The sequence below is a fragment of the Fringilla coelebs genome (assembly GCF_963513975.1).
Source record: "Fringilla coelebs genome assembly, chromosome: 18".
Classification (NCBI taxonomy): Eukaryota; Metazoa; Chordata; class Aves; order Passeriformes; family Fringillidae; genus Fringilla; species Fringilla coelebs.
In genome coordinates this window covers 7,226,764-7,239,498 of record NC_140044.1, presented here as the reverse complement: position 1 = coordinate 7,239,498, position 12,735 = coordinate 7,226,764, and the positions used below count along the sequence as shown (strand labels likewise).

The window sequence follows — 12,735 nt, the reverse complement described above, 5'->3', positions numbered from 1 at the left end:
CTGGGGGCATGGGGCTGCTGGTGTGTGGGAAGGCCACATTTTGGAGGGTTTAAGGCCATCCCTGAAACACTGTTCCTGCCCTGAGCATCTGCAGGCATTCCCTGCAGTGAGACCTTTTCCCATCCCCTCTCAGAGCCCCATCTCCAACCGCAGTGCCTGTTTGATTGAGTGTGGGCCCTGCCGTGGGATCCCAGGGAGGCGGCCCCACTGCAGGGCTTGTGCTGGGAAGGGGCTGTGCAATGGAGACATCCTGGGACAGCCCCCTCCCTTGTCATCCCCTGCCACCCACTGCCAGCTGAAGGTGACAACCCCCCCTGGACCTCTCCTGCCCAGCCACCCCAGCTGCAGAAATAGGATTTTATTTCCCATGAAGAGGTTTGGATTAAAATAACCTCCTGGCCCAGATCCCTTTTTTCTGATGTGGCTGGAGATGTTTGCCCACAGCCCTGCTGGGTATCCAAGCCTTGACCCTCGAGGCTGCTGTCCCCACAGTGGGACATGCCTGTCCTCTGCCTGGCCTTCAGGGACATATCCCTCTCCCAGCCATGCCTGGCCTCACTGACTCAGAGCCTCTGGCCCTGTTCACCTGCTGCCCACAGGCTGAGCTGAGCCCCCAGGGCTGCTGGCCGTGGGGCAGGGCACAGGGCCAGCCCTGCTCTGATTACCCCCAGCGTTTTTTCCTTTTTCTTCCTTAATTTACTGAGGGCTAAATCCAAATATTACAACTTCCCCTCTGCGCCGCTGGTTACGCAGGCGGCCCCGGCCGGGCATTGTCTTATTGTTTGCAGAGGGAAGCTCCAGCGGGAGATTAACCTGGCGTTCACCCCGCGCCACAGCCTCACACCCTGTCCCTGCTGCAGGGCCTGTGTCCCCAGGGATCCCAGCTGGCACGAGGTCCCAGCAGGGAGAACAGCTCTGAGGGCCCCTGTGCATGGGGGAGGACGTGGTGGGGTGGTGGCAGCCCTGCAGCAGCGCCCACTGCACCTCTGGGATATGTGGGACCTTGGGGCATTCTTGCTGTGCATCCCTCATGATGGTGAGGATCTGGCAGGTGTCTTGGGGGTCTTACGCAGACCCTTTGCCTGTTTTCTTCCCCAGGGACCCTTGCAGGATGCTGGAGGGTCAGTACAGTCTGGGTCTGCTGGTATGGGGACACAGGGACTGCCCAGCACCCCCACCTGGAGGACCATCGTGCTGCCCCTTGGTCATCCCATCCCATCCCATCCCATCCCATCCCATCCCATCCCATCCCATCCCATCCCATCCCATCCCATCCCATCCCATCCCATCCCATCCCATCCCATCCCATCCCATCCCATCCTTCCCTCCTTCTCTCCACCCTGCCCTGGGCCCCAGAGATGTGTCACCCTGTCCTCACTCAATGCCATCTAGACCTTGGAGGTCCCTTCCCAGTCCTTTGCCCCCAGGTCCAACAGGGCTCGGAGTGACCTGTGACTCTCAGCTGATGGCTGTCACTGTCACAGGGAGGATTCCCCAGGCAACAAGCAACTGAGCTTTGCTCCAGGATACACTGGGCTCTTTATCATAAGCCTCCACTCTGGGGGAAGCCCAGGAAGGGTCAGGCAGGACCCAAAGGTATTGCCAAAGGACAAGGAATGAGTAGGGCTGAATCCTGGCCCCAAAATCTGTCTGTGTCCTCTATCCCTGTCTGGCTCCTCTTGCTCCACTGACTCAGACTCAGACATGGTTTGACTCCCCAGCCCCATCCTGGGGGCGGTGAGTCGGGAAAGCAGCGCTGCCCACAGACTGCAGGCTCTGCCTGACCCCTCTGCCCTCTGTCCTCCCACACCCCATGGCCAGACTGACCCTACTGTGTCCCTGCTTGGCCATGGATCCCTTTCCAGCAGTCCTGGTGCACGGCAATGCCGGGGCTGTCAGGTCCTGGCCCCCGTCACAGGGGGTGAGCCCTGGGCTGACCCCTGCCCACGGCTCCAGCAGCTCCTGCCTGGCCAGACCCAGCCTCATCCGTCCCAACAGCAAGGCAGCTCCCGGCACCCGCGGGTGCAGCCCTGCTGCATTCCAGCCTGGCTGCCCAGCCTGCGGGGAGGCTGAAATATTTGGGAGGGGAATGGAGAAGGGAAAGGAAAAAAAATAATAAAATAAAAACCTATAAAAAGAAAGTTTAAAAACACAAGATAAAAAAAACCAAAAATACCAGGCGCAGAGTGCAGCTGCGGTTCTGGTTCCAGTTCCCAGGTGATGTCAGGCCTGGAGCCTCTCCAGCCCTGGCCCCTCAGAGACGGTCTTTGTGGGTTCAGCACTGAGTGTTTTTCCTTCCTGAGACTCGGGGACACCTTCCTGTCTCAGAGAAAGCGGCCAAGAGCCTTTCCAAGGGTGTCCGCACGCAGGAAGGGGAGAGGATGGGAGGGGAGCGTGGCTGGGCTCGGTGTGGGGCTGCGGCTGCCGGGGAGCCGGCGGTGGCCGGGAGCGATCAGCGACCACAACACTCACCCCTCACGGGGCAAAGGGGCACCCGGCTCCCACCAGCCCATCAGCTCTGAGTCACCGTTTCCCTCTCATGCTGCTGGGAGGGGCTGGAATGTACTGGGACCCACAGGCTTGTCACTAGGACATGCTGGGACCCGTGGCCCCAGTGCCGGGATCCATAGCCTCAGCAGTGGGATGTGCTGGAATCCACAGCCCCAGCACTGGATGTTATTGGGTGCCCAGCTTCTGCACTAGCACATGCTGGGACTCAGGGCTGTTGCACTGGAGCTTGTCCTGGGGTCATTGTGCCATCCTTGGCACTGGGGTGTGGTGACATCCATGGCCTTAGCACTGGAACATGCTGGATCCCACAGCCTTGGCACTGGGATGTACTGGGATGCATTGCCTTTATACTGGAGCTTTCTAGGGCCCCAGTCTCTGGCACTGGGACATACTGGATGCACAGCTCCTGTGCAGGGATTCACTGGGGCTCATGGTCTTCATATTGGACCTCGCTGAGGCTCCAATTGCTGGCACTGGGACATCCTGGAACACTGGTGCTCAGCCCTGGGACATACTGGGACCTATACACTCAGTGCTGGGACCTGCTGTGCCCCCAGCACTGGGACCACCAGCCCTTGCTGACCCCCTGGGGGCTCCAGAGCTGCTACTTCACGAGGACGGTCCGCTTTTATGTGCAGGTCGGGTTGTTTGCAGAGCACAGCATCCCCCATGGCCCCTGCCCCCCGATAAACCCGGGGGCAGGGATTCTGTGTCCCGGGCTGTTTGGAGAATCTCACGGCTGTTTATTGGGGTCTGGGACACATTAGCCACGCTGAGAACAAACCTCTCCCACCCACCCCGGTCCCTGCTTGGGACCAGCTCTCACAGCTGCACGGTGCTGTCAGCTCCATAAATCAAACCCGGGGGAGGGAGCCCGGGGCAGGCTCACCTCGGTGAGCAGGGGGCCAAGAGGTGCTGTGGGCTCCCAACAGAGCTCCTGCCTGGGGCAGGCTCCAGCGGGACCCCCAGCGTGCACCCCCTGCTCCATGCTGGTTTCAGGACCCTAGGGAGATAGGGCAGCTCCAGTTCTTCAGCCCTTGGGGGGAGCCCCCAGCTGCCCCATCCACAGCTGCCTCTGCTCCGTGGGACATGCTGGCCCCTGGGAGCCGCCAGCCTCAGCACAGCACCATTCCCAGGCTCAGCTATCTGCACCGCCCAGCCAGTCCAGCCCCCTCAAGCAGAATCCCATGTGGGGATCTGGCCTGGGAACCCCTCACGTCCCCACCTGACCCCGTGCAGGTGCTGCTGCCTGCAGCCCCACTGTACAAGGCTCTGCACGGTCATTGTGGTGGCAGTGGCAGTCACAGTGGGGACAGTCATTGTACTGGTGGCAGCAGTGGCCATGGTGGCAGTCACAGTGGCAGTGACATCGTGCTAGTCATGATGTACAAGGTGGAGGGCAGGGCACCAAAACATTTACACCAACCCTGACCCACCACTTGGGCACCCGTGGCTGCAGCACGGGCCTGCAGTGCCATCCCCATCCCATGACATGGCACTGACCCCCTTGGGACTTCTGCAGTCTTTGTGGGGCTAAAGCTGTCATCAGGGCCTGGGGACACAGGGACAGCTCACCCAGGGGTCCTACCCATGTGAATCCCACTGTGGCACAGAAAGGGATGGTCACACTGGTTCCAGCGGCACAGAGCAGCAGCGCAGGGCTGGGGCTTCAGAGCCATCTTAGGGACCCCCACCTCACCCCACACGGGGGTGACAGGCAGGCACTGGCCCATCAGAAAAATAAGGCTTTATTTTCCAAGCGGCTGCACGTGCACAACCAGCATCCCCAGGGCCACGACACTGTTTCCCCGGAGCGCCTCGACGCTGGCCGCACACAGGCCCCTTCCAGTCCAGCCCCGGGGCGCGGGGACCCCCCTCCCCGGCCCTGCCGCGCGTGGGCAGCCTCGGCCACGGGAGCGTCCTCCCGCCCCACTGCCGGCTCCAGGGCCAGTGTCGGTGTGGTGCCAGCCTGGGCTCGGCCGCTGCCACCTCAGGTGAGCAGCTCCCTCCCTCCCCGCTGCGGTCTCTGGGCTGGCGTGCGCAGGCTCCGTCTGCCTCTGCCGCTGTGTCAGCTGGGCGCTGCCGGAGCCCGGCTCATCTCCGCGACACTCGCAGGGGCGTCACCCCTCGCACCTTCAGGCAGTTGCCCCCGAGGTCCCTCCGACTGCCCTGCAGAGAGAGGAGGGAGAGCTGCAGGTACCATGGGTTGTCTGTGTGGGGGGCACCCCGCTCCTGCCCACTGTCCACCACACTGACTCCTCCATGGGGACCCATTGTGAGATGGCCAGTGGCTCAGTCCTGGGGTGGCTCTGTGCCGCCTGGAGTGGATAGATAGACAGATGGGGCTATGCCTCACAAGTGGTGGAGCGTGTGGCTGAGAGGTGGGTGCTGTGGTGGAGCCCTCCAAGGTGGGTCCCCCTTGGCCTTATCACCCTGCAGGACACAATCCCCATGGCTGCTCAGCACCGCAGGGCTCAGACCTGTGGCAAGCGCCAGTAGTACCCCAGGACAGACACACGGCCCTAGACAGATCCACAGCCCTGACAGACAGAGTCCAAACTGGGATGGGGAGACTCAGACCTACCTCACAGTTTATGAGAACAACATCAGCCCAATACTGCCCAGTATAACTCAGCACAGACCAGCATGGTCCAGATTTAGCCCACAACATTCCGGTGTAACTCAGTGCAGATCAGCAGAGCCCAACAGAGCCCATTTCCAGCCTTGCACAGCCAAGCATGGTCTAGTACAGCCCATTTCCAGACCATTTCCAGCACAGTACAACGCACTTCCAGCCCTGCCCATTTCCAGCCCTGTACAGCCCCTTTCCAGACCAGCCTCAGGGCTGGGATGCAGAGTCAGAGCCCAACCCAGCTCCCCCCATTGCCCTCCAGCAGGAGCTTCCCAGCCCCAGTGCCTCCACAGGGTCCCCTGGGGGATCCAGCACTGTGCCAGACCCCTGGCTCCAGCCCCAGGAAGCAGCTCAGAGGATCCCAGCTCTGCCAGGGACCAGGGCTGGAGTACCCCAGGAGGGCTGGAGAGGCTGCTGAAGGGGGCAGCAGGAACAGGGGAGCAATTAAAAATGGAGCAGCAAAATGTGAAAAAGCTCTGAGGGCTGGAGAGTGACCCATGGCTGTATTGCTTGGGGTCACACATGGGGCATCTTGAGGATCTGTGGGGACAGTAGCAAGCACAGCAGCCCCTCCTCACAGCCAAGGGATGTCCAAGAGGTTAGGCACCTTCCAGCCCCTCAGCCTGCACCCCACATCCTGCACAGCTATTCCTGGGTCAAGCACACCCTGGCACGGGCAGCAGGGTGGGCTCACCACAGGAAAGGTGATGGGGGGAATCAGCTGGGTGGGCAGGACAGGGGTGCTCTGCCATGGCCCAGCTCAGCTGTGTGGGAGCTGTGCCAGTGCTGCCAGCAGACCCTGCATGGGAACATTGCATGGGGAACCCTGTCTGGGCCCCCTTGAGGGGTGTCTGCTGGGCTCTTCCTCTCCTCATCACATCAGGGAGCTGCTGGAGTAGCCCTGCTGCAGTGCTGGTGGGCTGGCAGGGTTGGGTATGGAGATGGGGATGGGGATGGGGACGGGGATGGAGAAGAGGTCAGCCAGCGAACTCTAAGCCCCCCTGGGACAACCAATGCCGCCAGCTCCGGGGTGACTGTTTAACCCCTGAGACCTCCCAGCCCGGATGGATGTGGGGGAGCAGCCCAGCCCTCTGACGTGAGCAGGAGCTGTAGGCGTGTGGCTACAAGCAGGATTTGGCCAGGAGCAGCCAAAACCTCCAGTGGGAGCTGGAGCCAGAGCTGTGGTTCTCACTGAGCCATGCCAAGTCTCCTGCCCCGTGCAGCCCAGGCAGGGTCTGCTGCCCCCCATCCCTTGGGGACATGCTGAGCCTCCTGCCCCACTCAGCCAGTAAGGGGAGGAAGAACCCTAACCCGCCCCAGAGTCCCACTCACCCCTTTCCGCTGGTTGCTGAGGCAGAAGGTGCAGATGCTGCGGGGCTGTTTGCTGTCCAGGTCGCCCTTGGTGCCATAGATGGCACTGAAACAGGGCTGCCCGTCCTCGCAGCCCTCGCCCAGCAGCAGCACGTTGGCCAGGTGGGAGATGTAGCTGGAGGCCAGGCGGAGGGTCTCAATCTTGGACAGCTTGCGATCCACCGGCTCGGTGGGGATGAGGGTCCGCAGGGCGGTGAAGGCCGTGTTGACGCTCTGGGTCCGGTCCCGCTCCCGTGCGTTCGCCGCCTGCCTCTGCTTCACCATCACCATCGGCCCCGGCTTCCGCGGCAGCTTGCGGCGAGCCTCGGCGCCCTCGCAGCAGCCGAACGACTGGTCCGACGTGTCGCTCTCGCTCCGGTTCTCCTCGTCCTCCGAGAGCATGCTGAGGTCGGGGTAGAGCACGCGGGCGGCCACAGGGCGCAGCATGGTGAAGGCCATGGTGGGGTGCCCGCCCGCACCCCCGGCCCTGCTGGGGGCACCCCCCGGGCTGCGGGGAGCCTTCCCCCGCCGGCACAGCTGCGACGGCGCCTCCGGACGCCTTCCCGCTGCTGCTCCGCCGCGGCAGCTGAGCAGGGCTGGGACGACTGTCTGCAGGGGGAATCGGGATTTATACGGCCGGGGAGGGGCTGGCTCCGGAGCCCACCCCCAGCCGGCCCCCCGAGCTCCAGCCAGCGGCCAGTGGCCAGCGGCCAGCGTCCTCACCCCAGCCCTCGGAGGCAGTGCTGGCTCTGGCCACTGGCCTGGCCCCACTCCGGCACGCTGGCCTGGCTGCGGGCACCTTGACCCCAGGTCATGCCCACGGTGGTAATGAGCCGTGGCAGTGCCCGGGGCACTGTCCGACAAGTGCTCCCTGTGCCATGGCCTCTGGCACCTGCAGAGCAATGTCACACACAGCACACAGGCAGCGTGTCCCCAGCCCCTGCCTGGCTGTCCCTTGCCAGCCCTGGGTCCCACACAGGGTGGCATGAGAAGAACCTGGGGTACAGGAGCTGGGATGGGGTGAGTGGGTGGCGCTGGTGCAGTGCCTGGAGTGTTTATCAGAGGAATGCCAGTGGGAGACATGCCGCTGCTCACACCCTGCCATGCCCCCCTGGGACAGGGTCTGTGCCCAGGAGGATGCCCGGAGCAGTCAGGGAGCAGCAAGGGCAGGCAGCCCCGCAGGCATGCATTCCTTGCTCCTCTGTTCCCGGTGCCTGCTCACCATGGGAGGTGACAGGGAGACATGGAGAGGCACGGGCAGCACTGCCGGCAGCGCTGCCAGGAACATTTCCTCCCGCCCAGGAGGAAGGTGTGTGCCGGCAGTGGAAACACGGAGTCTTTTCCTGAGAGGGGAGCGATGAGCTGGCAGCAGCGGGAATCACCGGTGTCCTGGGAAGGGCTGGGGGTGCCCTCCAGCCTGACCGTCGCTCCTAGTCGTTCCTTGGCACTCAGTACCACAGACTATGGCCTTGCTCCTCCTCATCAGAGTGATCTATGCAGGTCCCTCTCTGCCTTCAACCCCTCAGCCCTGAGCCCAACCCTCCCAGGAGCAGGCAGGGGGGTCGCCAGCTGAACCAAGCAGGCAGGAGGCTTCCTTCCTCCCCTTCTTCCTCCTCCACGATACTCCAGGCATGATGCAGGTCAAGCAGCAAAAACATGTGGAGGGCAGGACCTGGCTCCTGGCAGATGGTCCCAGGGCTGCTGGGGATGTGGCTGGGAGACTTGGCAGTGCCAGCGGCAGTCCCCACTGTCCAGCAGCTCCACAGCCATAGAGGGATGCTGGGGGAAATCTTGGAGGCTTGCCAGGGCTGAGACAGTGGCCATGGAATGCAGCTGGGATATCACCAACATCCCAGTGAGGTGGTCAGTGGGGTGTCCTGGGGGCCATGGGATGGGGTGGCATCATGTTCCTCAGCGCCCCATGGGCAAAAGCAGATTGCAGGACTGCAGCTTGTGGTACGGCTCCTGGGGTCTGGGTCCCCCCATGGGCTCTCCTTCTGCTTCCAGGGCTTGTGGCTGCTAGACCATGACAGGGGCAGCTGTGCTGCCTGGCACAGGGACCACTTCACTGCCTCCCATCCTGCTGGCTGTGAGCAAACGGCCTCTCTGCCCCCCGCAGGGCACAGGCAGCCCCCGGCTGGCAGGACCCCCTGCCCTGTTTTCCTTCACCATTTGTCTGCCTGTGCAGAGCCTGTAAATCACGCAGTGGGGGGCAGAGAGATGGGCTGGGGGCTGGTGGTCTGGCTGGAGCTGGGGACATGTAGGGCTGCACCAAGGGCCAGGGGTCCCACTGGAGCAGGGGACATGCAGGGCCATACCAGGGGCTGGGGACATGCAGGGCTGAACAAGAGGACAGGGATCCTCCTGGGGATGAGGATGGGCAGGGCTCTGCACTGCGCCTGCACTGGCGGCTCTCACCATGCATCAGTCCCCATGAGGGACCCTGACCTTCTCCTGTAGCATTTGCCCAAGTGCAGACCCCCACAGAAGGGTTGTGCAGGCAGTGCCAGGGGCAAAGCTGGGGATGGGCAGGCCCTTGGCATGACAGGCAGGGAGGGAGCAGTCAGGGAACAGGCAGGTGCCTGTACAGAGAGGGAACCCCCACTCTGCTCTCCTCTCACCGCAGAGCCTTGCTGGGCCCTGGTTGGGGGTCCACAGCAGCCCCTGGCCCTGACAGGTGGTAAGACGGATGGCAGGGGCTGTGTACTCAGCTGCACGTCCCACACATGGCCACCAGCTGGCAGGGACAGGCTGGGGGGGGTCGCCCAGTCCCCACACCCAGCCGAACCACCCCAGGGCTTTTCTGGGGGGGCATGGCCACGTGTGGGGTGCTGGTGCCCGTGGGGTCTGGAACATGGCAGGGCACAGGCAGGGAAGGAACAGCAGAGAGGAGATGGCTCAGTGTGGGGTGGGGACAGCACACGTCTGTGCCCATGAGTGTGTGTGGGGGTGTGCAGCTGCACACATCTGTACACCCAAGCATGCAGGGATGTGTGCACAGTGTGTGCACAGGGATATATGTGAGCATGGGGCTGTGTGCGCGTGTTTGTGCGGTTGCATGTGGATGTGGATGTGTGCCTGTGGGTGCCACGTAAACCCCAAATGCCACCACCTCCTGCTGCAGTGACACCTCTGTGTTGGCACAGACGTGTGTATGTGTGACCACCGCCTTGCCAGATGCTGTACACAGAAGGATGGATAGACAGGAACTGTCATCCCTGGCTGGGAGAGCAGCAGGAGCCATGGGAAGCAGGGAATGCTGCCGGCTCCCTGCCTGTCCAGCTGCCTGTGGAGGCTGTGGCTGCCGGGCAGGAGGACATGTGGCAGCAGCCAGGTTTTCCTGCGCTGCCTGGCAGGTGTCTGGTACAGGTGAGCCCCTGTGCCTTGGCCCCCCCAGCTGCCCCAGCACTGTGGCCTGGGCTCTGGCTCAGCTGGGCAGTGCGAGGTGCAGTTGAGGCATTGCAAACCTTCTACCAGCTTGAATAGGTGCCAGGACATGGTGTGGTTTGGCCCCACAGCTGATCCAGCCAACTAACTGACCCCCAGGCAGAGGGCAGCACCAGGCAGTGGCTCAAGCATTCACGGGACCCTGCATGGGACATAGAGCGTGGAGGGGACATGGCCTGGGCATGGGGTTGCAGCCCTGACTCCAGTCCAGCCAGGCATCTCCTGCTTGGCTGGCATTGTGGGGTCAGGGTGCTGGGCACCCTGAGGGCTGGGTCCTGCCTCTGCTGCCAGGGAAATGCCCCCTGCCCCCCACATCAGGGAGTGTTTATCTTCGAGGTGATACTTAAGTGTAAGAAAATAAACAGGGAGCAGATGGGGCAGGGGCCGGGGCTGCCCCCAGCCCCGGGGGAATGCTCCAGCCCTGCTGGGAAAACACCACGGCTGGCGAGGCAAATGGATTCCAGACCCGCGGCAGTGCTGGAACATGTGGCCGCCAGGACACTGGGCCTGACCCTGCTGAGCCCTGGTGCAGCAGTGCTGGACTGATCTATTCAACTCCACCCCATCCCATCCCATCCCACCCTGTCCTATCATGTCCCATCCTATCCCATCACAACCCATCCACGCCATCCTGCCCCATCCCATCCTACTCAGTGCCCTGAGTTCACAGCCCCTGACCAGACTTGGCACTGGGAGATGTCCAGGACTGGCCCCTGTGCCTGTGGCTCCCCAGTTTGAGGGTGCTCAGGCCAGTGAGGCCACAGGCCTGGGGGCTGCCCCATCTCAAATACACAGTCCTGTCCAGCTGGGCACACACAGTGTCTGAGTCCAGCTGAGCCCAGCGAGGCAGGGGTCTCATCCCAGGGGAGTCTATCCCTGCTCCCCAACACTGGGGGACCAGAGATGGCAAATCAGGGAGCCCCTGGAGCCCCCTGGGTGGGGAGGAGCAGTGAGTGTCATGGGGACTGGGCATTGTGAAACACTTGGGGGAACAGGAGAGTTCCCCCATTTTCCTGGATCGGGGCTGTATCAGGGTGACCCGATGGGTCCCCAGGCAGTGTGGGAAGCACCAGCCCCCCCCGCCCCAGGGCTGTACCTGAGGGCTGGGGCTGCTGGTCTGGAAGGCATTACACGCCTGTCGCACAGGGAAGTCTGTCCCAGTTCCGGAGCTGGGACCCCCCCCCCACCCAGCCTGGGCTGGGGGGAGCCCACAAAGCTCCTTTGTTCCTGCCCTGGAACGAATGGATTGGAGGCAGTCGGATCGGCTGTCAGCCGGCGACACCAGAGACCCCGCGGGTCAGGCAGAGGGAAGGGGGACAGGTGGAGGAAGGATAGATGGAGGCAATGCAGAGACCCAGTCCTGTGCCAGCCAGGGGGTTGTGGCACCAGCAGCCCCAGCTGGGAACCAGCTCCCACTGCCCACACTATGCCAGCCCCATGGGTGCACCAGTCAGGCCTGGAGATGCTCACACAGCACCTTGGACACAGCTCAGGTGCCAGGGAGCCCTGGGAGTGGTGTCAGGACACTCTGGGACTGGCACAGACCTTTGGCACTGTTTGCAGGGGATGGTAAGCTGGAAAAGCAGATCCTCCAGCAGCTTCCCAGCTGGAAGGTGGCTTGCAGGAAAGAAAGTTGCAGGACCTGGGCAGCCTCAGCTCATTCCCACTTTGTAGAATTCCCAGTTCTGCTGAGCTGCCTGTTATCCAAGGGATGAGGGGCACAAGTCTGGGAGAGTGGGACAAACAGCGCTGAGATGCCCAGCAGTGGGGGCGCACAGGATATGGGCAGACATCAGTCCCTGCCATGGAACACCCGTTTGGGGGCACTCTGGAAATGTCCACATTGCCCCCAGGAGCTGCTGCAGGAGCTGCTACCTCCTCCCTCCACCCCCCCCACCCCCGCCCCCCACAGCTCTCTAACAAGAGGAAACTTTTTAGCACGCCACAATTCTGAAGAGAAATTTATGGCCCATCAGGGAGCCGCGGGCCAGGGCTGCTCTCCGTGAGTGCTTGCAGGGCTTCCTCCCGGCACACAGCTGCTTTCATGCGGCACATGCAGCTCTGCCGCGCCGGAGTTTCCCTCCCGTCCCTTCCCCTTGCCCAGCGCCCCCAGCCCACCCTGCTCTTCCTCCCCAGCGGATCCTGCGGAAACGGGGAAGCAGCGGGAAATTGTGCTCTGTCCCATGCCAGCACTGCCAGCTCCTGCCATGCAGACGAATAGACCGTGCCCTCCTCTCCCACCCCGTTTCTGCCCTAGGGGAACAGGATCCGGTCAGAGGGGAGCATGGCTGATGGGGCAGAAGTGTCCAGCCGCAGTTCCCGTCGTCCCAGCCCTCCTGCTGACTCACGGCGTGGTGAGTGAGTCAGTGGCCTTTCCCCTCCCTGGATGGAGGCTTTCGACTTAGAGGGATGCTGGGATGCCCAGGGGATGCTCGAGGCGTTTTTCCAGGCTGCACGTGCGGTGACGACGTGGTGCTTGCAGAAATGACAGCATCCCAGCATGGCAGGGCCACATGAGTCCCCACAGCTGGGCCAGAGCTGACCCTGAATTCAGCTCCATGGCAGGGTGGGCTGGCAGAACATTGTCCTGTCACAGCATCCATCTCCTAACACAGCATCCATTCCCTCACAGAACATCCATCCCCTTGCAAAGCCTCTGTCCTTGTTCTGTGTGCCCACAGCCACTGTTCTTGCTGGTGCCAGGCCACCATGCTGTGCTATGCTGTGCTGTGCCATGTTGGACCACTGCATCCCTGCTCCCAACCTCAGCACCCTCTAGCACCACGCCAAGGAGC

General features: G+C 62.7%; 1 protein-coding gene across 1 annotated transcript; it reads right to left on the bottom strand.

Moving 5' to 3' along the window:
• Positions 1-4,243: 4,243 nt before the first annotated feature.
• Positions 4,244-7,084, bottom strand: TCF15 (transcription factor 15). Its single transcript, XM_084218185.1, has 2 exons — positions 6,476-7,084; positions 4,244-4,680 (listed from the first exon to the last, which is right to left on the bottom strand). Exons 1-2 carry the CDS (start codon positions 6,950-6,952, stop codon positions 4,606-4,608), a joined length of 552 nt encoding a protein of 183 aa, XP_084074311.1. The 5' UTR covers positions 6,953-7,084; the 3' UTR covers positions 4,244-4,605.
• Between the last annotated feature and the right edge of the window lie 5,651 nt (positions 7,085-12,735).